This window comes from Aythya marila, assembly GCF_965140915.1.
Source record: "Aythya marila genome assembly, chromosome: 3".
Classification (NCBI taxonomy): Eukaryota; Metazoa; Chordata; class Aves; order Anseriformes; family Anatidae; genus Aythya; species Aythya marila.
Window position 1 is genome coordinate 16,634,084 of NC_139044.1, and position 24,793 is coordinate 16,658,876.

The window sequence follows — 24,793 nt, forward strand, 5'->3', positions numbered from 1 at the left end:
CTCCGCCCTGCCCGGGCCCGGAACGGCGTCAGCGGAGCGCGCGGCGCAGGCGCTGGCGGCGAACACGCGGCCGGGGCTGCGCCGGCGCGGCAGGGCCGGGCTGGGAGCGCCATGGCGGCGGCGGCGGCAGCGTGCGGCGGGGAGGCGGCGGCGCGGCCCCCCTTGGCCTTCTCGCCCTGCGACCGGCGGCTGCTGGCCGTCAGCGGCTCGGACGGCCGCCTGCGCGTCTGGGAGGCGGCGGGCAGCCGCCTGCGGCACGAGTACGTGCCCTCCGCCCACCTCAGCGCCGCCTGCACCTGCCTGGCCTGGGCCCCGCCGGGGGGGCGCCCGCCCCCCGATAAGGTACGGAGCGGGGTGGGGGGGCGCGGGGATGGCGGTGAGGGGAGGTGAAGGGGATGGGGGGAGTGTGGGGGGGGCGGCGGAGCGCGGCCGTGCCGCCTCACCCCGCCCTCCCGGCGCCATGTGGCGGGGCCGCGGCGTGGCCGGGGGGAGCCCCGCGGGCGGGCAGGGGGCGAGGCTGGGCCCGGCCCCATCCCCGCGTCTCTTCTGTGTGTGTGTGGGGGGTCCCCCCCCTCTCTCTCTCTCGCTCCCATCCCCTCCGCGGGGTTGTTCGCTGGAAGGGGGTTTTCAGGTGTTCATCTGGCGCCGTGAGGGCTTTCTCCTCCTTTCTTCAATTCTAAAAAAAGCGCTGACCGCCACCATCGTTTGTCTTTTGTACCCCCCCCGCGTGGAAGGAGGCTTTCTGCGAGGAGCCAGGTATGTCGCGCCTCGCCGCGTTACCGGGAGGCTGCCCGCGTCCACGTGCGGGCAGGGAGCGGCGCAGGCCCTGCCTCTGCTTCCCCGGCTCAGCAACACGGCTGTACAGGCGGCTGCGCTGCCGGCGACACGCTTCCCTCACCTCAGGAACCCTGCAAGCAGGTACTCTGTATGCAGCAAGACACCTCTGAGCACGCATCGGAGGGCTTGGACACCTCCCACCTTGAATTTCGGTTACTTCAGCTCAACTGGACACTCAACGTGAAAATAGCTCTATTATATACCGTCAGATACACTCCTTTCATCCCATTTATGTTGAAGTAATCTTTATCCCTTTAGCTAGACTATGCCATTTTCTTTTCTTTTACATAGACCATACCATTTCCTGAGCGAATCTTATACCTTGGACAGTTGTATGTGATGCACGCTCTTTGTCATAACAAGTACTTTTTTTAAACATGTCTTGGTATATTAACATTTTTGTTTATGAAAAATACTTTAACAGGTATTTTGAAGTGCATAACACACTCTAGATTGCCCGTCCAAAAGAAGATGTGTTTTTTCCCATTTTTGTCAGTTGAGCAGCTCAGTTTAGCAACTTTTAAAAAAGGGCATTTGAAGAAAGCATTAGTCTTAAATTGGCCTTTAAATTACTCATTTTTAATACACTTTAGAAGAAAAAAATGCACACATTGATTAGAAGGCTGAGTAGGAACTAAGCTCTTACATAAACTGAAACTGGCACATGAAAGCGGTGCTAACCTCTGCTTCGTGCAGTGCAGCTTCAAAACCTAACATGCTGCACTGTTTTTGGTGTCCTAGGTCAACCACAGGAGACTTTTAAAAATGTTTCTTTTTTTTAAAGTTTTAAAGCCTTGAGTAGCTGTTAAAAACATATTAAAAAATGTCTTTCTAGACAGCCACCCCTAAAAGCTACAGATGCTACAACGTAACTGTTTTTAGCATTGTATGGAAAAAGAATTTAATCAGACAAACTTTGGTCTCCTCCTGGTGCTTTCTCTTACTCTAGCAGTTTGAATGCGGTCCGCTGCCTGGAAGTTGGTACTTTTGCAGTTTCAAAACATACTGCTTCTTGGAATAATCTTGCCATAAACTTTTATAATTCATTGGGCTGTCCTTAGACAAAGCTGCAGAACTGCAGTTGTGATGGCTCTTCCAAATCCATTGAAATGAATGTATTTTCTCTTGTATTGGTTAGTCTTTTTTCCTCGTTTTGCTGGCAGTTGACATCTCCATGTGTAGTACTAGTATCTAGTCTTCTGAAGTAAAACTGTGCCAATAAATATCTGTAAAAGTTGTTTCAACAAGTCACACCTAAACCATGTTCTGGACTGCTGCCACGTTAACAAAGGCTGTGTGTTTCAAGGGGAATACTGGAAATGAAGTTTTGAACTCCAGGCCCTGGAATTGCTGATGCAGTGGTGGCTTATTGGCATGTTCCCTGCACACGTGCTTCTGCAGTGTCAGTGCTTCCTGCTTGCCCTGCTCACCATCTCCCCTACCATGCAGCGGTATGTTCTGCAAGAGGATGCCGACCACCAACTTTCAAAATAGCTTCTTCCACTTTCTTCCTTATAAGTCACAACTATTCTTTTCACCTTCAACTCTTAAGTCTCCTTAAAAGAGTCCCCCCACTTCAGCGTTCTAAGTGTTTTACTTCATGTGTTAGCAATGGGGATGAATTTTCTGTTAATTCAAAGTAAAAAAAAAAAAAATAAAAAAAACCCTCATTCTCAACAGCTGCCCTACATAAAAAAGAGCATTATGAAAAAGATTACCCTTTGCAAATAACTTTTTCTAACCATCTCTGCTATTAAAACTATGTTTTTTCAGTATTTCTAAATAAGTTTGAGTGTCCATAAACCTGGAAAAATTAGAAGGGACCAGATAATTTAGACAAGAGTTCATCTCCACTGTCTGCTCCATGAAAGCTATGCTTTTTTGTCACTTCAAATGTTAATAGGTGTCTGAATTTTCCATTGATAGTTCTTTCAAGCAAAAAGTTATGACAAAATGACCCTCTAGCGGTGCTGATAGAGCGTGTTCAGTAAAGCAATAGATGTTAAAACATAAAACTGGAGAAACCTTTGTTGCCCCTAGCTTTCTCCTAGACACTGGAAGCACCGTTGACATCAGTCACAAACTGAAATAGAAGGTGAATGAATTCTGATTAAAAGCTTTATGGAAGGGAAGAGAATAAAATCTGTTTTTAATTGTGGTTTTGATTTGCAGTCCTGGCTGGTAGTGGTGATTAATAAAAGTACATAAAGAGATTTTGAAAAGTGCCTGAAAAGACAAACTGTACTTGGATCTCCACTGGCTGTGTGGTCCCAATCTTTGCATTTCTGACACGTGTTTGGAGATGGCTTAGTTGGCATCACTGCCAAAATTTTAACTAGTGTGTGAGCCTTTTCTCATATTGTCTTAAAATGTGGTTGATTACTTGGTTGTGCGTTGTAACTGTGATGATTTCCTAGCTCGTATGTTTTCATTATATTTTCCAAACACTTTCCTTTCCCAGGAAGGATGAAGCCTAAACAATTGCCTGCAAAAAAGCCGATGTCCTCTCTTTTCTCTAGAGTCTGCTTTTGTTTTAAACCAGCAATATAGCATTTCTGTATTTACTAGCTCCAAACGAAACACTTTTCTTTGGGGAAAACATTGTGTATGTGAAATATGAAGGGGAAGAAAAGTCCCAGTAATTCAAACAACCGAACTATTTACCCTGCACTGTTAAAATTTAAAATTTTAATTGTAATGAAAACTCCTGAAGCCTGATTGTAATCATATCTCTGGGGCTGAGTAGAAATTACTCACGTCTGCTGTGTGATGTCTATTGTATGACAGATTAGCTGCACTACATGGCGTTTGCACAGAGCCCACGTTTTATCTGAGTCTCCTGTGCCTTTGTCTGGCTGTTGGTTAGTGCATGGATCTGTTTTGTAGAGAAAGCCTTACCTTGTGTGTATTTTTTGGTATTATTTTTAATCTGAGAGAATGCTTTGCTATGATGTAACAAATGTAAGGAGACTTACCAAAGTCCGATTTAAAAACTAACCACTGGCATTAGGGATGATTTTTTTTTCTTCTAAAGTGCTCAAACACTTTTTTTCCATTTTTTTTTTTCCCCTGGTGATTAGTTATGTGAGATTAACTCTGTAAGAATAAATGTAGCTCTTTCTTCTGCCTTTTTCATACTTTCATTTAGTGTGCATTTGGTAGAGCAAGATGAATGGAAACTCCTTCCAAAAGTGATTGGTATCACTTACGAAGTGAGAGGGTGAAGGCTTGAGAATTGCCTGATCAGAGGAGGGCTTGGACAAGTGACTTAGCTTTAAGTCCTGGTTGCTTCCCTCTGCAAAGTGGCGTAACACTTTCTTTTTAAGAGGCGTTATCAATACTTAGTGTTTGCAAAACTTTTCTGAATAGGTTTTTTGAAATGGTAAACTGATCAAGCTTGATAAAAACACATTTCCATCCAGGGGATGAAATTATGTGACTGTAGTAATCTTTACTTCTGCTTCTGGGAAGTGAGCTCTGTGAAAAACTTGATTTATTTATTTTTTCCTTCATATGTGGTGGCTAGGTTAGCAAAATGGCCTCCAGTGAATGTTTCCAAGTGACTCATATCAACTTCGCTATGGTTGTACATGGAGGTACAAGATGAACCTCAAGGTTCTGTGTGCTTCAGTGTCTTCATTTTATGCCTCTGTGGATTTGTGCTAGCTGACTGGGTCTCAAACTTGCAGAAGCTTTTTACCCTTTGCTTTAACTGTTAAGAATAGCTGGTCAGACCAATTTGTTTCACTTTTTCTTTTCTCTTTTTTTTTTCTCCAATTCTCCAGGATGGGCCCCAGAGGAAAAAACGGAAGTCTGAAGCTGCAGAAGCGGACAAGCAGTTGGATATCCTGGCTATTGGCACAGCAGTTGGTAGCATTTTGTTGTACAGCACAGTTAAAGGAGAGTTACAGAGCAAGCTAGTAAGTTATACACTCTTCATCACGTGCTACCAAACAGTGGCGGTGTCAATTTATCCTAAACTGACCTAATTATTCAGATTTTTTTTTTTTTTCCTTAATAGCTACATATATGAATAGAGGTGCAGTAATTCAAATTCTTTGAAATGTTTGAATGATACTTCTTCTATTGTTAGCAGTATGTACACATCAAGAACTCTTAGTTTGAAAGTTTATGCGGTATCCTAATATTGTGTGTGGATTTACTGTTTTACCTTCGGTATGATAGACCTGATGAAATGTCTAACTGAACAGTTAGGTTCATGGGAAGTGTCGTACCCCTTGCCTCTGCACAGGGCTGTGGGAAAAGAGGGCAGATTTGAAGCATTCATTGACTCTTGTGAAAGTTGCATTGATGGAATCTTCTGTACAGATAGAAACTTACCTCCTTGTGGAAGCTTTGGAACCCTCTCAGAGCCTGATCTTCCTCAGATGGGATTCTGATTTTCAAAGTTTTCACTTCTCATTGTTAGCTTTTCTGCTACTCCCAAGTAACTTTTTTTTAGGCTTGGGTTATGTAACAAGCAATGTGAATCTGTGTAAGCAACTTACTGCAATACTTTGATATACTTGGGCACATTCTTCTGCTTCTAAACTCGTAGTAATAAATGTACAGGGATTAGGAGAAAGCCAGGACATCTTAAAATCATGATGCATCCAAGTGACACTAGGTCAACAGTGTCAACACTGTTTTATGGAAAATTTTCTTAGGCCTGAAAACTATGAACAAAGTAAAGGAGTTTTAGGTTAAAATTCACAGTGTGGGTCAGTTTGGAAACAGTCTGCTCTTCTATATTATCGGCATAGCAGATGATACTTAGTGAGTACTTTTTTATACATAAAGGTTGAATTAAAAGATTATTCCTGCTAGAAATAGAGCTGTCACTTTTAGCTGTCCTTATTAAACAGAATGTCTTGCTTTGATGGTTTTTGTCTTGCTCAAGGCCAATTTACAGTGACTTCCTTGGAAGCAGTCTGAGCTGGCTGTTGCTGATTCAAATCATGAAATTTTATAAACTGCAGAAAATACAATAAATGATTAAAAGATTTGTTGATTTGACCAGCAGATATTTCAGTCCTTCATTAAGAAAGGTAGATGATACATACTTGTTGTAGGGTCTTCTGATTTGATGATTGCACACTCTTGAATGCTGAGCATGAAGAGAAGGGTACCCATCTCTAAATGTACTTAATCAAGCACTTAGATAACTATCAACAAGACATACGTGCTAGCCATTCTTTTGAGAAAATTTCATACTGTTTAGACAGCTTTGGCTGTTGGTAGCGGACAAGACAACTTTTTTGTTAACTCTGAAGTCCTAGGACAAGAATTAGTCCAAATACAAACCAAAATATGAAGTATCTGTAATTTATAATTGTATAATGTGTATTGATCTTTAAAAGCATAAAAAAAAAGTTGCATGCTGTGTACCCCTCTATGAGTTGCCAATGATTTGAATTCAGTTCTTGAAAGAGCAGCTTGTTCACATTGTTGATGGTAGGGAAGACTCAGTAGCAAGACTTCTTCATTTATTCATAAGTGACCCTCTCTTTTGTAGGATGGTGGTCATGACAATAGAATAAATTGTGTGAGGTGGCACCAGGACAACTACTGTTTGTATAGCTGTTCAGAGGACAAACACATTGTGGAATGGAACACACAGACCTGCAAAGTAAAATGGTGAGTGATGCCTCTTCTTGGTTGGCTTTCTTGGCGCTTGATATGTATTTCCTCCTTCACAGGTTTTAGTGATGTCCTGCTGAAATGTTGCACTCTATGTAGGATTCATGCCAGCTGGACAAAACTGTCTGTTGGCTATTGATTTTCTGAGGGCTTTAATGCAGTTTTGTTAAGGGTAAAAGTGTAATTCTCACAGGTCAGGTTTCCTCCTTTTGTTGGATCCTCCTTGTACTGGAAAGGCTAGATGAATTCGTTACTGCTAAGAGGGGCTTAGGTCCCTCCATGCTGTCCTTGAGTGAGACACAAGCTTTCTGACACTGAAAAATGCAGATTCTAGAAGATATTGGAACACCTCATCCTAGTTAGATCTGTCATGTGCACCTTACTTTGCCCAAAGGGCCTTGCTGTGATGATAACCCAATTGGTTTCGCTCACTACTGACGTGCAGTGGGGACAATTCCACTTGGCTGTCTGAGCAGGCTGCTACTCATTAAACTCCTGTTGAGGTAGGCATTTTTTTTCCTTTTCTAATAAAATAAAACATTTTTTAAACTTAAAAGAAGAAACTAAGATTTCTGTTACTGATCCTGGTTATCTTACCTCAATAGAAGCCTAGTATGTGATGACATCTTAACCTTTCTCGTCTGCTATTGTTACTTTCTTGTAAATTACTCTTGCAGCAGTTTACCAGTTTCATTAGAGATGGTGTGGGCATTGCAGACAGCTGATCACCAGTAACCTCCTTGGTTTTCTTAGGAAAGGAATGTGTCCCTATGTTGTATTAAGTTTAGACCCTGACATAAGACAGCAAAAGATGGCAGTAAGATTTCCCCTTAGCATTCTCTTACTAGGTCTGAATGAGCCCAATTCCCTCACCTATTCCTGTTATGCCGTGTGCTTCAGCCTCGAAACCTTCCTGGTAGTCCTTCACTGGATTTACTGCATTATGTCAATAACTTGTACTGTTCTAAACTGGTGGTAGTGCTCAGGTGTAATTTGAAAAGTATTGCACAGAGGAGAAGAATCACATTTCTTGACCTGCTGGGCATGCTTTAGCTAATGCAGGTCAGCGTGCAGTTGACCTCATCGCTACAAATGCTCGCTACTAACTTGTGTTTCCATCCCACGCAGAGAACTTTACATTTTCCTTTGATCTTTGAGATTTGACTTCCTACTTCTTCAGGTTGTTGAGATGCCCCTGAATAGGAGCCCTACCTTCCAGTGTATCTGCTGATCTCTGTAATCTGGGGAACTTGTTATGGGTGCATACTGTCATGTTCCGAGGTTACTAATGAAGACCTGGGTGAATACTAAGATTGTTAAATGGCATTGAGACGTCCCTAGGGAATTACACCAGTAACTGGCCACCAGCTGGACTTCATAGCAGCGATTCCAGGTGTTTGAGCCCAGTGATCCATGCAGTTCTTAGACCACCTTCAAGACTATCCAGTTGGTATCACTGCAGCCAGACTGGAGTTATGTCGCTTGATGTAAAGCATTGTCAAAAGCATTGCTAAAGTCAATTTAACTTGTATACAGTGCCTGCCCACTAAGCCAGTTGTCTCGTTAAGAAGGCAGTTAGGTTGGTTAGGGATGATTTCCCTTTTAAAATCTATTCTGGCAGTTTCCAGTCCCTTTTTTGACCTTTTTGTTACCTGGAAATGGTTAGTAGGTGGATGTGCTGTACAGTCTTTCCTGTTGTTTCCTGTATTCTCCCTTTTGCAGATACATTTGTCCTTTTTCTTTCCAAGTCATCAGATGTTTCTTCTGAGCTATGTGGCCTCTCAAAGATGGCAGGGTAGCCTTGTAATACCACTGACCTCAGCATTTCTGGGTGCGTCCCATGCTGCTTATGGAGTATGCTTATACTTATCCCATACTCTGTTTTACGGAGCAGCATGTGTGAACCTTTGCTCTTGTGATTCCTAATTTGGTGTGTTTTTACTGTGGGTAATGCTTTGCTTCCTCTGGCTCTGGCACTAGGTTTGGGAGCATAGGAGGCTTGAGAGTAGACTTTGCTCCTGAGTGGTTTGGCCTTTTCTGTGTGTTGATGGGTCCCTACACAATTCAGCACCAGGCCTGCACGCTTCTCAGTCATGATCATATTGCTGCTGATATGCCAGCAGATGTCCTTTTTGTTGGCCTTCATATTCTTTTCCAGTCTGAACACCAACTGATCTTTGGCTTTCCTAATTCTGTCCCTGCATGTCTGGGCAATATTTTTATATGCAGCCTATCCCCACTTCAACCTTCTCTATAATCCTTTTTTGCATTTCTGAGGTGACTCTGGAGTTATCTGTTTGGCCAAGACACCCCTCTGCAACACCCAGTGATTTTCTGCACATTAGAATGGACCTTTTTGTGTTTCAAGGAAAGAGTAACCTGCTTTCCTGAGGCCCTTCAGGGCAATTTCCATTGGGATACTGCAAATCATTCTCTTAATGAATTGCAGTCTGGACTTTTCTGAAGTCCACAGTTGTAACTCTGCTATTCTGCTGTTTATCTTGCTCATTTTTTCTTAGGGTCTTGAATTCCTTTGTCTTGTGGATGCTATAGCTAAGGTTGTCATCAACCATTGCATCCCTGACCTGTGGGGTGGTGTGTTTTTTTTTTTTTGTAGTTGATCCAGTAAAGCACCTTTCATAGTCTAGTTGTAAATCACTTGTGCCAAGACAATGTCCTCATCGCTTGTCAGTGATCTCTGGAATTGCTTCTGCCTTTCTGTGCAGCCCTTCCAGCAGTTGCTGGAGTGGTTAAAGTCCCTTAGAAGAACCAGGGCCTGGGATTCTGAAGATCTATCTACTTTTTTTTAATCGGACAATCTGTAGCAGATGCTCACCACATCACCATTGTTGGCCTCTTCTCATATGTACCTGTAAGTTCTCCACTGGCTCTTTGCCTGTTTCAAAGCAAAGCTCCATGTGTTCAAGCCACCCTTTTGTGCAGAGGAACCCTCCTCACCTTCCTGGCATGTCTTCACTGAATAGCATCTCTAAAAGTCCATTAATTGCAGCATTCCTGTCTTGCAAGCTTTCTCACTGTTTCTCTGTGGTCCCAATAAGATCAAAGCTCTGAAGCTGCCCATGGATATATAACTCATCCTGATTGTTTCTCATATTGCATGTGTTCATGCACGGCCATCAAGATGGGTCCAGTCATGCTGCTGTACCGGGAAATGTGGGAGTTTTTCCTATCACACTACACCTGCGTACTTCCCTCTGCCTCTTTCCCATACCTCCACTTCTTTTGGGACTGTGGTGCCTGTCTCACAACATAGGTTAATTCCTTCTTTGTTAGGTTAGCAAGCCTGGTGATTATTTGCTCTTCTCTCACTTTACAAGATGGATACCATTTCCCCTCAGCAGTCTGTGGCTGAAAGAGAGTACTGTGGTCACACAAGCCAAGGACTTGCCTGTGATGCCAGCCTCTTAACGAGGTCTTGATGTGCAGGATGTGCCTACTCCTGTGTGAGTTTTCTCTGTTGAATTGAGGAGAATGCCACTGACAAACTGCTAAGAGTTCAACAGTAATGATGTTACTCTGTGGCAGTTTGGGTTGTATTGTAATAATTGCTTAGGAAAATGCTGAAAAATACTCCTAGATTTGATGGTAGGGGTTGAGCATATAAAAGGTAGTTAGAGGCATTACGTTCTTTTATTTTGAAGATGGCAACAACAACAACAAAATAGTTACTGGAGTATGTAAATGAAAGGCACACTGGCAGTATAATATTATGCTTTTTACCAGAAAAAAAAAAATCTCTACTTGTATAACAAGTCATATCTAAAGTAAGTGAAATTGGAAAGAGAAGGAAAAAAAAGAGTTCTCTAAAATTTTAGCCAAATTGAGGAGACTAGAAGGAACAAGGTAACCAAAATAACTGCTTATGACCAGTGTATGTCAGATTGCCTGCGTTTTCTAACAGTTGTGAGTGCCTGGAAGTGAATCTGTATGTGTCCTGCAGAATTCAGGGTAGAAGCTCCTGGGGTAGAGAAGTGATGTTCAACTTCTTTTGGTTTGCAGTCTTCTAGTTATTTTCCAGATGGGGAATTGAAATCACGTGGCTTTAGGTTTGGCTTTTTTAATTATTGTAGAAGTAGTCTGTAGAACCTCTTCAGGAGGTCTGTCCAGCACACATGAAAACCTCTGGTAGAAGAGCAAGCTTCTGGTAGAAGAGCAAGTTGGGGAAGAGTGAGTTTCTGTAGAAGAAGAGGCAAGACAAGGTGATGGAGAGAGGTAATACAGAAAATTCTGGATGATATTTTGTTTCTCTTTGTAGCTTTTTCAAGTCTTAAACTCTGAACATTCAGAGGTGTTCAGTTTGTCTCCTTATGCAACTTCGTGTTTCATGGTGTCCTATTTAACAACTCTTCCCTGTAAAATTATATAAAGAGTATCCTAAGTAAAAACTAACATTTTTTTGCTGTGACTTAAATTCTGTAGTCTAGTTTAGATGAGTCTTTTTAGAACATGTGAAAATATCTTCTTGGGTTCACTTCATTAAATGGAGCTTGGTCTGAAATTCTTAGTCCTGACCTTCTCATTTGGAAGATGTTTTTTTATACTCTGTGTAAAGTATAACGTTGTTTGTGAAGTTTGTAGGCAGTAAAAATTGCAGTTTTTGTGAAATCTAATCAAAGGCGATGCTGCAAATGAGCTCTGTTTTGGAAGACAGGAGAGGTGGTGATTAGGCATGTGAAAGTTATTTGGAAGTATTTCAGTGGGGCTGTTCACAATCAGGCCGTGATGAGTTTTGAGGTACTTACTATCTATAAAGGGTTTGCGTTAATGATTTCCTTGTAATTTTGGCCTGTGAGGAAGATAACAGTACTCACACTCTTTCTAAGCAGATGCAAGCTTTTCATGACTGCATCTTTCTTTTTCTTAAATAGTGCTTTCAACCATGGACCTCTTTAAGGCCAAGGTTATTATTGTCAGTGTCATTGACAGACTTGAGAGGAGTGCCAGGAACTGTGTGGGCCTTAAAACTCAGAAGTCCATTCTGAATAGGTTGGTGTAAGCTTTTTGGATTATGGTGCTGAGAGAAGTCTTGAAATGGTACGTCTCCTCTTACCTGATCCTTAATGGTAGATAATTTTGAGGGGGACATTCAGAACAGACTAAGCAAATATTTAAAAAGCAAACAAACAAAGCAAAGCACGGTGGTTCAAAATATCTCTTTATTTTTGAATTGCTGTATTTTTGTGTGAACTAATTTGAAAGAGGAGCAGAAGCAGAATAACCTCATTTTTGACTATTTTTTTTAAAAGTACATACTGCCTTAAATTTTTCAGCATCGTTGGCATGCATTTTCAGATTGTGCTAATGAATGTTGTCTTTTCTATTTCTCCATCTTTCTCCCTTTGGACAAAAACTCTACATCCAAATTTTAGTAAGTGGAAAGGCGACAATAGCAGTGTCAGCTCTTTGTGCATCAGTCCAGATGGGAAAATGCTGCTTTCAGCTGGTAGAACTATAAAACTGTGGGACCTGGAGACCAAAGAAGTCTACAGAGTAAGTAACTTTGCTCAACTAGATTGTAAAAATTAAATAATAATAACAAATAAAATAATAAAAATCGTACTTGGTTGCTGACATTATGTATTTGTTTCCTAATAAGACATCTGAAAACTTTTTATTGGGTATGAGGAGGTAGCTGGCATCTTTGGGGCTGCTGGAAGCTGTTGCTGTGATGATACCATGAACTGTAGTTTCAGCTTGCTGAGAGTTCAGTGAGGATGTTGAATTTCCTGGCTGTCTGAGAATGCCACCAAAACCCTTTCCCTTAGGTGTCTTTCTTTTTGACTGGGTCCCTTTCTGATGCCCTTCTATCAGGGAACTCACTTCAGCACACTATTAGTTTGCTGCTGGCATGGGTTTTTGCAAGAGCTCCTTCAGGTTTCTTTGCTAAACTGTACATATCTGATGGTATCAACTTTGCTTTAAAAACAATTGAAAGGCAGAGGAGCAAAATCATTATTGTTCCCTGGGTGCAGGGCTCAGACATAAGCAAGGTACCACATTTTGGCTGTTCCATAAATGCAGTCATGTTTTATTGCATGACAGCAGAGAGGAAGCAGCTTGTTTCTGAATTTCCTGGTACTTGGAGCCTGCTAAGTGTGCACATGTGCCATTACTGTGGACTTGCTGGCGTCTGGCAACTACTGTACGTGTGTCTGTGATGACATATCATCCTGTGATGACCAAAAACACTATTTGTGAACATAAAAATCGAATAGTTTTTTTTTTTTTCTGTTTGAACAGTCTTGGTGTGTTAGCAGACCTGTACATTCATCTTATCGTTGAGAATGAAACTGTGAATCTAGTTTCATTGTAAAATGTGAAATGAAGTACTTTCTGACAGTAACAGCAGTACAGGCATATGTGATTTCTTTTCACAGGATTAGTTTCAGCAAGTTTGCCTTTTATTCCCCATTAAACTTTTTAAATTGTGATGAATATGTAGTGTCTGAAAACATTTCCATGAAATGTAGAAATACAGGAATGCAGCAAAATTGATCACTAGTTAAACAAACAGAAAAAACACTGGAATATCCTTGTTGACTTAGTAATGCATGGATCTTTCTTAGCTTTCCTTAACTAATATTTATTTTCTGTCATATGACTGCTTATGGCAATGATTGAAGAACTCCTTTTTTTTTTTTTTTTTTTTCCCTCTCCTCTTAGCATTTCACAGGCCATGCCACATCAGTGTCATCATTAATGTTTACTACAGTGAAGCCTATGAATGAAAATAAGTCCTTTGATGGAATTACAGGGCTTTATTTCTTGTCTGGAGCTATACATGACCGGTTACTGAGCGTATGGTATGTAAGCTTTTTGTAATTTGTAACTTTGATTGTGATCAGTATTGAGGATAGACTTGACAAGTATGTTCTGAACTTTGTGATTAAGCAGAAGGGGCACTCTGGAAAAATGCAGTGATGATCTCTTACATGGTGGTTTCAATTCACTGATTGTTGAGTGAAGACTTGAATTTCCTTGGCTGTGTCTGAGCATGCTTCCAGTAGTTGCCACTTGAATTCCCAACGTATGCTAGGAACACAGTGTGTGATGGGCTGCCTTGTTCTTTGTACTTGCTGTGAAGTTTAAGCTAAGTTTTCTTCTTGCTGGACTTCACATGGGAGTTAATTTGTATTTGAAATTTGGAACACTTTCAAAAGCTGAAAGCTGCAGTTACGGCATGGGTGAGGTAGATAAGTGTCATGAGTGATTTACAGGTTCTGTAACACTGTGCTGCTTTTCAGATGCAGAGGCTGCTGTTTCTGCTCTTGTAAATAATCTGTCTGTGCTGTTTGTGTCTCCAGGCAGATCAGATCAGATAGGAAAGAAAAGAATGCTGTGATGTCTTTCACAGTAACAGATGAACCAACTTTTATTGACCTGACTGTTTCAGAAGTCAAAGAAGAGGTAGGAGCAGTAGTTTATAACCAAATATGTTTAACAATTTTCACATTAGCTTCCTTTCTAGGGTGCAAAGAAAGAATTACTTTGAATTTGAATTACTGTATTTTGTTTCTTTTATGACAGGAAAGGGTTTGACTGCTGATTCACAAGTATGAGGATATTTATTGCAGTTGTATTTATATAGCCGATAGTTCGAAACATTCATTTTCAAAGCTACTAAGTGCAAATGCCATTTGTATTTCCGAAATTTTCTATTTAGGACAAGTTAGTAATCAAAATGCGTGTTAGATTTTGTCAGTAAAAAAAAAATTGATTTTTTTCTAAAAATGCAATTTGTGTGGTCCTGTTTTATTCTGATCACAAATGGCTTCAGTAGTCTAACTGCATTTTGAATTAACTAACCTTTACAAGTTGAAGGAGCAATGTGCATTCTCCAAGTCTCAATTTCAGCAAGTACAGGTGTTTCATAGCAGTTGTATTTTGAAAAAATGTCTGCATATGAAACATTCAGAAATAGTTTCTGTAATGATTTAAAACATTTTTCTCCTGCTGCCTTTAGATTTCTTTCCAAAACCAGTGTTTCATGCTACACTTTCTGATGTTTCCATTGGTGCGTTCTTATTGTATGCAATGGAGATGAGAATATTCTGTAATGCACACCTGTAATTTAATTGCTCAAAAAATATTTACTTTGTAAATATTCTCACAGGAAAGAAACAGAGACAGTGTCAGTGGCCTTGTAGACCAGTGCCTCTAGACTAGTTGGGTACTGTATTTTTTGGAACATTGTTGTTTATGGTTATATATGTCTGTTAGTGTCTGAGCTGTCAGATTTGGATATATCAGTAGTGACACAGTAAAGTACAGTTACAAATTATCTTTTTGCCTCCTAATAGTTGTACTAATTATTCCTGAGATGTTAGTGTCTCTTAACTTTCTTATGGATTTAGTTATATCTCTAATGTATGTAGCTACTGCAAAAAGTCAAATCATAACCATGCAAATGTCTCCTGATGTCTCATAGTTGTGGGATGTTTGTCATTTGGTCTAATTAAAATCTTCTGTTGTGATTTCTTTCAGCCTGTGAAGTTAGCAGTTGTGTGCAGAGATGGGCAGTTGCATTTATTTGAACACATTTTAAATGGGTAAGTTGTTATTCTTTCTGAGAGTGTTTTTAGAAAAGGCAAACTGGAAAGCAAAGCTCATCTTGTTGTGCTGCTGCCTTTAAACTCTTGCATCTCTTCACAGACCAGTTTCCAATGGATTCCTTGTCTTGGCTTACTTGACATGTTTTTTGGGGAAATGCAGGAGAATTTATTTGTTGGGGGGTTATACTGTAATATGTTATGTTGGTTTCGCTGAGGTTTTGCCTGTCTGTACCTCATCTGAAGCATCTGTAAAAGATGTAGTTTTGAGGATTGAATTTGAGGACTTGATAATGAAGAGTGCTTACATGTGCAAGGTGTAGAAGTCTTTTAAGCTAAACATGTTTTTTTTTTTTTATCATTCCTTTTTTTCCTGCAGTTACTGCAAAAAACCCTTAACGTCAAACTGTACTATCCAGATAGCAACACCTGGAAATGATGGGGACTCCACGCCAAAACCAGTCCCTATCCTAGCAGCTGCATTTTGCACAGACAAACAGTCTCTGCTGCTTGTGTATGGAAACACCTTACAGCCCATCATAGAGAAAGTGGTATGTAAAACTTACTGAAGAGGTTTGGGGTTTTGTAATATGGTTCCTAACAGCTCTCATCTGGATGATTTTTATGCACTTTTTTTGAATTACATCTTGAGATGGAACTTATTACTTCCACCTTTTCTGGGAGTTATGATTGTTGCCCCTGAGTTGTTTTGAAAGGGGATTTGTATTCTTTGATTCTTTCAGTTAAAGTAAAACTTGGCATTATTGCTGTTTCCTGCCATCTCAACTGTTACTACATTAGGCCATTGATGCTTTTTGCAATTGTTCTCTGCATGAACTTGTTCGTGGAGATCTGATAATAAAAGGCAGATGTGTAAAGCAACTGCTTTTCGGGGGGGAGGCTCATTCTTCTTTTATGCCTCTGGAGTTTGTTCTCACCTTTCAGTAGTTTAATAATTGCAGGGGCAGTTCACTGATATTTAACTGTTTTTATTCCTGGTCTTCTAGTCTTTGAACACCTCTGAATCCCACATATGTTTGATAAGGGATGTCCAGAAAGTGTTGGCACTTAAAACAGAAGTTGCTGTAACAAAGGTGAGCTTGTGTGAAATACAGTTCTGTTGCTTCTCATATTTTACTTCAGAAATGCTAGAATTTACTTCTAAAATCAGTTTGGATTACTGTACAGGCCTACTCAGATCTGTGGTGTGTAGTTACAGAGGTCCATAGCCTTTGTTGAGGGGGGGGGAATGTGCTTCATGGCTGCTCTGTGTACTGGTATGCGCTCGCACAGTTACCCTCCAGTAGCTCAAATCATAGCTCATGGCATCGATGTAGTGAATTGAAAGCCCCAGTTTTCTAACCCTCAGTTTAGCTGCCAGTTCTGGTGCTCCATCAGCCTGGTGGGCCTTTGTGCTAATTCCTTGGTCCCTGGAGGTGGAGGATTACAGAGCTGAAATGCTGTGAGAGGTCTGGGAGCTCCCTGGCATGCAGTGATGATCTCCAATCTTGGTTTCGCTTTTTGCTGAATTGCAATGAAGACTCATTTCTCTTGGCTGTCTGAGCATGCCCTGTGGAGAGAAAGACGATGTGTGTTGAGCGAAGAGGGTAATATTTTAATGCCACTACTGTTCTACAGTAAAGTTCTTGAACCACAAAGTCAAAATTTTATTTATAAGTCTGTCTTCTATGCGCATCATGTGGAAGTTGAAGTGCTCACTGTAGTAGATTGTCTTTGTATCACTTCAGTGGCCACCCAGCAGGGCTCCCACAAGTACAGAAGGCTGGGCAGGTACTTCAAATAAAGGCCCACACAGCAGAGCTGTGGGGAAGGAATTGTTCAGGCAGGGGCATGTAGCATTTTTCTAATTGGTTGTGGCAGGCTGGTTTTAACACACATGTAAGAGTCTGGAAATAAAATCAGTGTTTTAAACTTGAGGAAATGTAAAGATATTAGCAATTCATGCATATGTGGGTATTTCTTTCCACTAGGTAAAGACACCAGTTGTGAACTCAGACACCAAAGTTCTAGTGCCTGGCATCCCAGGACATAGTGCAGCTGTTAAAACTCCATCCTCAGGAAAGGAGAAAAATAAAAGCAAGAGGAAACCAGGAGAGCCAGAGGTAAGTTGCATCCTCTTTAAAACACGAAGATGAGTTAGAAAGTCTTAAATCATCATTGCATCTTCTTTAGGTAAACTTGAACTTGCTTTGTGTTTGGAACGGAGGCAAAGTGAATCATATAACTTTGTATGAAAGTCTTTTCTTTGGTAAAAAACAAACCAAAACCAAAACAAAACAACAAATCAAACACAAAACAAAAAACAGAAAAAAAACTCTCATCCAAGCCCTGAATGCATTTCCCATAGTTTTGCCATGTTACTGCAGAACTTTATCGCACACTTGTGTCTGTCACTCTGTGCTAAGATGTATTCTTGCTTCTTTTCTCTGGCTATTCTCTCTTAGTACGTTTAAAAGAATATGCTAAATCTGTTATTTTTTTAGCAGGATAGGAGGGAATGGTGTGGTCTAGCTACTTTGCTTTCAGGTGATATGTCTGAGAAACTGCACTGAAACACTCTGCCCTTATTTACTGTCTGCAGGACAGCATTGAAGAGCGCCTAGGGGCTTTGGATATCGATGTGAGCAAAGTGAAAACTCCAGGTGGCCTTCCGCAAACAGATAGCTTTGCAGTACTGTTGGTTCAGGGCTTGGAAAGCAATGATTCAGACATCTTAAATGTAAGTGTTAAAAGATCACTGTATGCTGTTTTATCTGTTTGCTGAGACTTTTGGGGAGCTCCCGTGAAAGCTGTGAAGGCTGAACAGTTAGGATCCTATTATTTCTCCTAGCTGCTTTCTGCTGATGTGCTGCTCAAGGCACTGGTATTACAAATTACGGTGGTGATATTTTTTTTAAATCTACTTTGCTTTCTGAGTCAGTCTATGAACTTTGAAGCACTTCTGTGTATGATAAATTTGTGTCAGAGTTCAGATGTTTTACAACTGATGTTACCAATGCAAGCCCTTCAGCTTGAGATGGAGAATGATTTGTGCTCAGATACAGTTTCTGAATAGATACTGTTTGAAAAATACACTGATGACAACAGTTTCACTTAAAAATCTTGCTGTTCCACTTGAACTAGGGGAAAATGATAGCTACGGGGCAGGAAAATGAAATCTCTTGATAGTTTAACACTGAGTAGAAATTACTTGTCACAGACAATGGTGAAAGGGAATTATTTACAGAAGTGAAACAAATAGAAAAATAGCTAGAAAAATTCTCTTTAATAAGTCTGGTGCTTTGTTTCTAACATGGGTTGGGTGGACTAGTGGCAAAAGTATTGTTTTAGGCAAATTAATCAAATGTTTTATTAATTGTAGTTGACTTGAAAAATGGGACTCTTCACAGTAAATTTTGTTTTGCTTATTACTTCCATGTGAGCATGCAGAGGGGTAGAAAAAGAGATATAAACCCAGGAGTTTTTGATTGTGATCCCACGTGTTAAAGCTGAATGACTACCTGATCTTATTTTTCCACATTTTTAACAGAAAGTGCTTAACACAAGAAAGGAAACTTTAATAAAGAACACAGTAGCCAGAATGCCTATACATGCTGTCATTCCACTGCTGCATGAGGTAGGAGAGATTGCATTTCATGTTCTTATTGTACAAACTGCTTTTGACTTGTCTTTTATCTGGGGAAAATCCAGGATATGTTTCTTAATTTCAGTAAATGAAATAACATTGATTTTAAAGTTTTATAATACCATAATTATTTAATTCTTAGTTCCTGTGATTTGCTTTTATTTTGTCTGGCTGAAGCTTAACCAAAGGACAAAGTGCCACTGTCAAAGCTAGGAAAAACATTAGATCATTTAGTATTATCATAAACATTTAGGTGGGAAATGAAGGAAGAGGTAAGCTACAGCTCTAAAGCATTTAGCCCATGGCAAAAAAAAAAAAAAAAAAAAAAGCATTACTTATTTTACTCTATTAAAGTAGATGATAATTTGAAATGTGAAAATAGCAATACCAGCCTGAGTGAGTTATATGAGCATAAATCCATAAATACAGTAGATATATGAGAAAAATAAGAAGAGAATATGTACTTAAAACAATCAGTTCAGATAGCACTTTTGGGGCAATTTCATTCTTCTCTTGAAGGTAGTTCAAAAGACTAGTTGCTATATTTGTGATTTGTGACATCACTTAGCAGTCATTTGAGAGGAAATTTGGCTTCTGGACTGCATATTCAGTGATAGTTCATGAAATTTGTGCTTGGGCAGAAATACTTCAATAATTGGCCTTATCTATGTATTACTTTGTTTAAACTGAACATCAGTTAGTTGCTCTTGTTACATGAATGACATTCTGTAACAAGTTAATGGTTAGACTTCTCTTGTATTTTAATGTGCTGGCTACAAGTAAAATTTAATTTTTACTTGTGTTACTAATCTTAACTGAATTATGCAGGCTGCCTGGTTTTGAATGTTTAGATTTGCTTTAAGCACATATGTTTTTATACCTACTAAACTTATGTTAATGAGGTGCAGCATTTCTTCTCTTGCACCTGTGTCAGAGAATCATAAGTATTTCAGTAGATTATCTCAGTGGATGGAGAGAGCTTCATGTAACTCTTGTCCAGAACTTGCAATTTGTTCTATGAAATAGCCTTTACCTTGCAAGTCTTCACTTGTTTCTCCAACCTGCCAACTTAGCAGCAGCTGCTTTACTGAGCAGATACACAGAGACATACAAACAAATCACAAAGGGATTTCCGTCTTAGCTTCTAACAGCTTCAAGTTCCTCTGGACGTCTTGTATGTTGAGAGTCCCAGTTTTGTTGTAGTAATGGAACTCAACTTCTGCAAGTTACGAGCCTGCATATAGGATGGTAAAGCCAGCAATATAATATTCTGGAGCTTGGCAGTGGTTAGTTCTAGTAAACTTCAAATGGCTGGAGATCTTTCTACCCCGATATTGGGGCTGTCATGTAGATATAATGTTGGGATTTAAGCACATTATGCATTTGTTGCTTGTTAATTGTTATTATTTTTGTCTTGATAGCTTACAAAGAGATTGCAAGGCAACCCATACAGGTAAGAGACAAACCACCCATAGTTTAATTTATCAGAATACATTTTTATTGTGTGCATTATGGTCCCCTCTTTCCCTGTGATAATTTCCAAAGTAACTAATTAACAGTTGTTGTAGTAATAGCATCTTGAGGTAAAAATTCTCACCTGACTGTGGGTACAAAGATGACCTTCTTTTAAGACAGTGCTTTGTCAGGCTGACATAAGTGTGAAAATGAAAAGGATACCTTTTCTAAGACAGGATCTGAAGTCCCAGAATATTGATAGCTCACACCTTCTAAATATGTGACCTCAAATCACTGTCAGATGTGTTCCTTGTGTGGTTTCCTTGTCTGGTTTCCTTTTCTTTAGACAGCTCCTGGTATTGTTTAAGAAAGTTTCTCCTCCTTTCTCCCCACCCCCATTATACTGCTATAGGGATAGCTCTTCTGTGACTAGATGTCCTTAACTGGATAAAAAAAAATATTATTTTGATCTTTTATCCATTGAAACCTCCAATTAAAGACATTAGAAACACAGATCTCTGAGCATAAGTTTTATTCCTTCACTTAGATGTCTGTTCTTTTCCTAGTAAGTGTCTTATATATAGGCCTCTCATAGTCTAACTGATTATATTTCCATCTTTTTATATTATTTTTCTTTTTCTTTTTATGTAATGTAAGTAGAGGACTTTCTGTAGAACAGCTTAGTGTATAGAAAATGAAATGGATATTGTCAGTCAATATCTTTTTAATATCATTTAATATCATTTCTAGTGCCTCACAAATGGTTCGATGGCTGAAGTCTGTTTTTACTCTACATGCATCCTACCTTTCCACAGTAAGTATCTTGCATTAAGGTTAGTGCACATAACTAAAACTAGATTTAAACGTTTAAACACGTGTCATCTTCCTTCAGGAATCTGTCTCTTTCTCCCCATATATGGTAGTGCCCAAACCAGTGTACAGAGGACTGTACTTCTACCACTTTGCTGTGTTGATGGACATTTGTTATAAATTGTCTTTGTCATTCATAACATAATTATAGTCATCCCAAAGTCAAAACAAGTTATGTCATAACTAAGAGAATTTGGGAGCAATACAACTGTCATAAATGTGATCTAGTATACATGTATGTCACTAAAACTTAACTAAATTTATCCTGCTACCGTGATGCTAATCTTGAAACTGTGTTGAGCATGACTGAATATATAGGGTAAAGGTATGCCAAAGTTGGCAGGGTAGCAGGTAATGTAGTAGCTTCTGGATCAAGGTCCAGCCTTCTCTTAGCAAGTGATGGATAAAGCATTCTTGTTCAGTTCAAAAAAAAAAAAAAAAAAAAAAAGGCTTTGCAAATGCTGTGTTCATAAACTGGTGTATATTCAGTTCTCATTTACACAGCTTTCTGAATAGTGCTTTTATAAACCTGCTTAGAGAGTGACTGTGGAAAAGAAAAGTAGCGTAAGTAGAATTGCAATGTTCTGAAAGCAGGTGATTTGTTCTAGACATGGTCAAATGTTAGTCGATTGGTCTGCAAGTGATATCTGTAAATTCTTAGCTTTTCCTTCTATCCAGAGTGGTGTGAGCAAGGATTATTTATCCCAAATGTATAAAGGTAGTTTAAAAATTTTAAAGTAAGACGTAGCTGTATTAGTTAACAGCTTTGTTTTTCTTTCTCCTTCTCCCAAGTTGCCAGACCTTATTCCTCAGCTGGGAATGTTATACCAGTTAATGGAGAGCAGAGTAAAAACTCTGCAAAAGCTTTCCCGTCTACATGGAAGACTTTTCCTTCTTGTCACCCAGGTGAGTTCTGATTTCATAATACAGGTATACACAGATGTGTAGAAGAAGCATTGTTTGCAGTCTTAGCTTTCCGTTGAGACTATACCTAATGGAACTTGTCATAATGAATTTATTGCAACTGCTGTACAGCTACACTGACAATACACAAAGCACTACAACTCATGGACTGTCTAGTCAATCTGTGCTTGCAGAAAGTGGTCTTTCTTGCCCAAATGTCTACTAACCCATAACATTTTAAAAAGCAATAAACAAGAGATACTAGGCCACTTCAGAGCAGGTGATTCTAAAGGTTTATTTTGTCCTTCCTATTTACCTGGCTGTTAAACTACAGTTATGAATGAATGTTAACCTTGATGTAGACTTAATTTGCATTGTTGAGTTTTATTGACTTTTAAGGTTGGGGAACACATGATTTCATCTAAGGCTAATCTACAAATTCTATTCAGGTTGCAGCGTCGGAAACAGTTCAGGATGTAACTGAAGTTAACCAGACTGCAAAGCTGGTATATGAGGACGGTAAGTGTTGCATGCTACACGTAGCTCGACTCCTGAGCTCCTGATGGTTGGTGGCTGTTCATCATGTTCCTATCTATTGCGCATATCTATTAGTGTACGGTTTGCAAGTAGAAAGTTTTTGTGGGAAACCCATGGCAGTTAAGTGGGGATTAATCATGTAGGCATCGTATAGTTAGTTGTTCCTTCGTTCCCCTACTTTTGTTTCCTTTCTTTCCTTCCTGTACCTGCTTTACAAATTATAAAAACAGTTAATTGGAAGTTCAGCATGCTACTTAACTAACAAACTCAGATTTCTAGCACTAACTGCCCATGTGCTAAGATCAATGCAGTCGAGCTTCTACGTTTAAGTCATCAGAACTACAAGGTGGTAGTGTCGTTGTGTGCATGTACACTTCCAGTTTGGGCCAGCAGTTTCTACTGAAACTGCATACTGTTTAATCATAACAGAATGACTAGTTTCTGATTTATGTCGATCAACCTATTCTTCATGTAGAATTAGTTTCAGAATTTAAGTAGCATGGTTCAATGGAGGAGCACAGTTTAGTTTAGGAGCACATGGGTCTGGGTTTTGTTTGGACACATTCAAGTCTGTTCTCCAGACTGAGGGATTGTTTTCTTTTTTGCAGAATCCTCAGAAGAGGAAGGTTCAGATGATGAGATGATTGCAGACAAAGACTCAGATGTAAGTGGACTTGGATCAGACCGTCTCCTATTTGATTGTAACAGAAATTGTAGTACTGTCAAAAGCTCAAACATTCCTGTTTTCCCTTCCCCCAGGAAAACTGGGATGAAGACGAAGAAAAAGAGGAGCAATCAGATGAGCAAGACATGACTGTTGAAAAGGAAATCAACGGTGATTCTGATTTGGAACCAGAAAATGAAAGTGAAGAAGAATAACAGCATAAAGAATAAACTTAACAGTTTAAACAAGTGGGCCACCAGAACTTTACAATTCTGGATCATCTTGATGAAAGATGCCATATTTGCATATAGGGAGTGCAGACTTGTGCACAGCCTATGTGCAGAGGCACATGTGGGGCACTGTGCATTTCTGAATCCAGAATGTTTAACCACGCCAGCCTTTTCTCGCCCTATTTCCCTGCGCTTACTATAGAAACATTTCTTCCACCTCATGTTCAGATTATGCCTGTCACGTGGACATGCATTTGTATCTCAAGTGAAATAAATCTGCCACCGCTGTTTGTGTGGTAAACTTGGTTCAGCTTTACATTGAATTTGTTTCAAATGTTCAAGGATCAAAGACAACTGATCTATACCTTCTTTCCATGCTTCAGTTAGCAATAGCAAGTGGACATCCTGATGCATTTTTTCAAAAAAAAAAAAAAAAAAAGGAAAAAGGAAAAAAAAAAGATATTTTTGTAATATTTAAATTCTTTAACGAATTTCTTTTCTTTCTCCCCACCCTCCATCAGTTCAGCCATGCCTTGGCAGTATCTTAATGCCAAAGTGGCTTAAAAACAGCTTTTTTTTTTTTTTAACAAATTTGAACTCAAGACTTTTGTATGTAGAAATCAATGACTTTTCTTGTGCTTTAAAAGAACATTAGAACTATATCACTGATTCCTAATTTCATTTTAATTGAGGCTGTATATAAGATTAATGCTAACCCAGAGAGGATAGACTGACTGTTCAGTTGGGTAGGGAGAAGGGAGTAACACAGGGAAATGAGAAGGTGAATGCTTGTGAATACATAGCACACAGCTACACATTTATTACGGATTTTTAATCTCAGAGGCAGAACAAGGATAGCTATTTGCTCAGCTAATGGAAGCTGAAGAGGTACAAACATTTTTAAGAGCAAAACTTGGTAAAGGTCTGAGCCATTCACCACTATAATGTACAATATATTTGTCTATAAATGGAGCTGTTGCAACTAAATACCGCCCTCTTTGTAAAGTGAATAAATATACATCTCCTTTACCAAATATCTGTCCTGTGATGTTTGTTGAGAGAGCCCTTAGGTACCTAAGGGTGGTGGTGAAGGGTGAAATGCCTGATTTGTACAAGGCAGATCTCTTGTGGAAGAGGAAGCCAACCTAATAGAATCACAGAATCACAGAATTTCTAGGTTGGAAGAGACCTCAAGATCATCGAGTCCAACCTCTGACCTAACGCTAGCAGTCCCCACTAAACCATATCCCTAAGCTCTACATCTAAACATCTTTTGAAGACTTCCAGGGATGGTGACTCCACCACTTCCCTGGGCAGCCTGTTCCAATGCCTCACAACCCTTTCAGTAAAGAAGTTATATATAACCTATATATAGGTTACAATGTTCTGCAAAGCGTATAGTATTCTTGGTTTCTTACCTCCCTGTTACATTGGTGTTGTG

At 39.7% G+C, this 24,793-nt stretch overlaps 1 protein-coding gene across 1 annotated transcript; it reads left to right on the forward strand.

Moving 5' to 3' along the window:
- Positions 1-62: 62 nt before the first annotated feature.
- On the forward strand, positions 63-23,936 carry WDR43 (WD repeat domain 43). The gene is made up of 18 exons (XM_082757176.1): positions 63-342; positions 4,623-4,757; positions 6,353-6,474; positions 11,868-11,988; positions 13,162-13,301; positions 13,803-13,905; positions 14,983-15,047; positions 15,427-15,598; positions 16,055-16,141; positions 17,039-17,170; positions 17,650-17,787; positions 18,598-18,684; positions 20,115-20,146; positions 20,899-20,962; positions 21,811-21,924; positions 22,371-22,440; positions 23,067-23,122; positions 23,218-23,936. The coding sequence occupies exons 1-18, from the start codon at positions 112-114 to the stop codon at positions 23,335-23,337; spliced, it is 1,989 nt and encodes a 662-aa protein (XP_082613302.1). The 5' UTR covers positions 63-111; the 3' UTR covers positions 23,338-23,936.
- Positions 23,937-24,793: the final 857 nt, after the last annotated feature.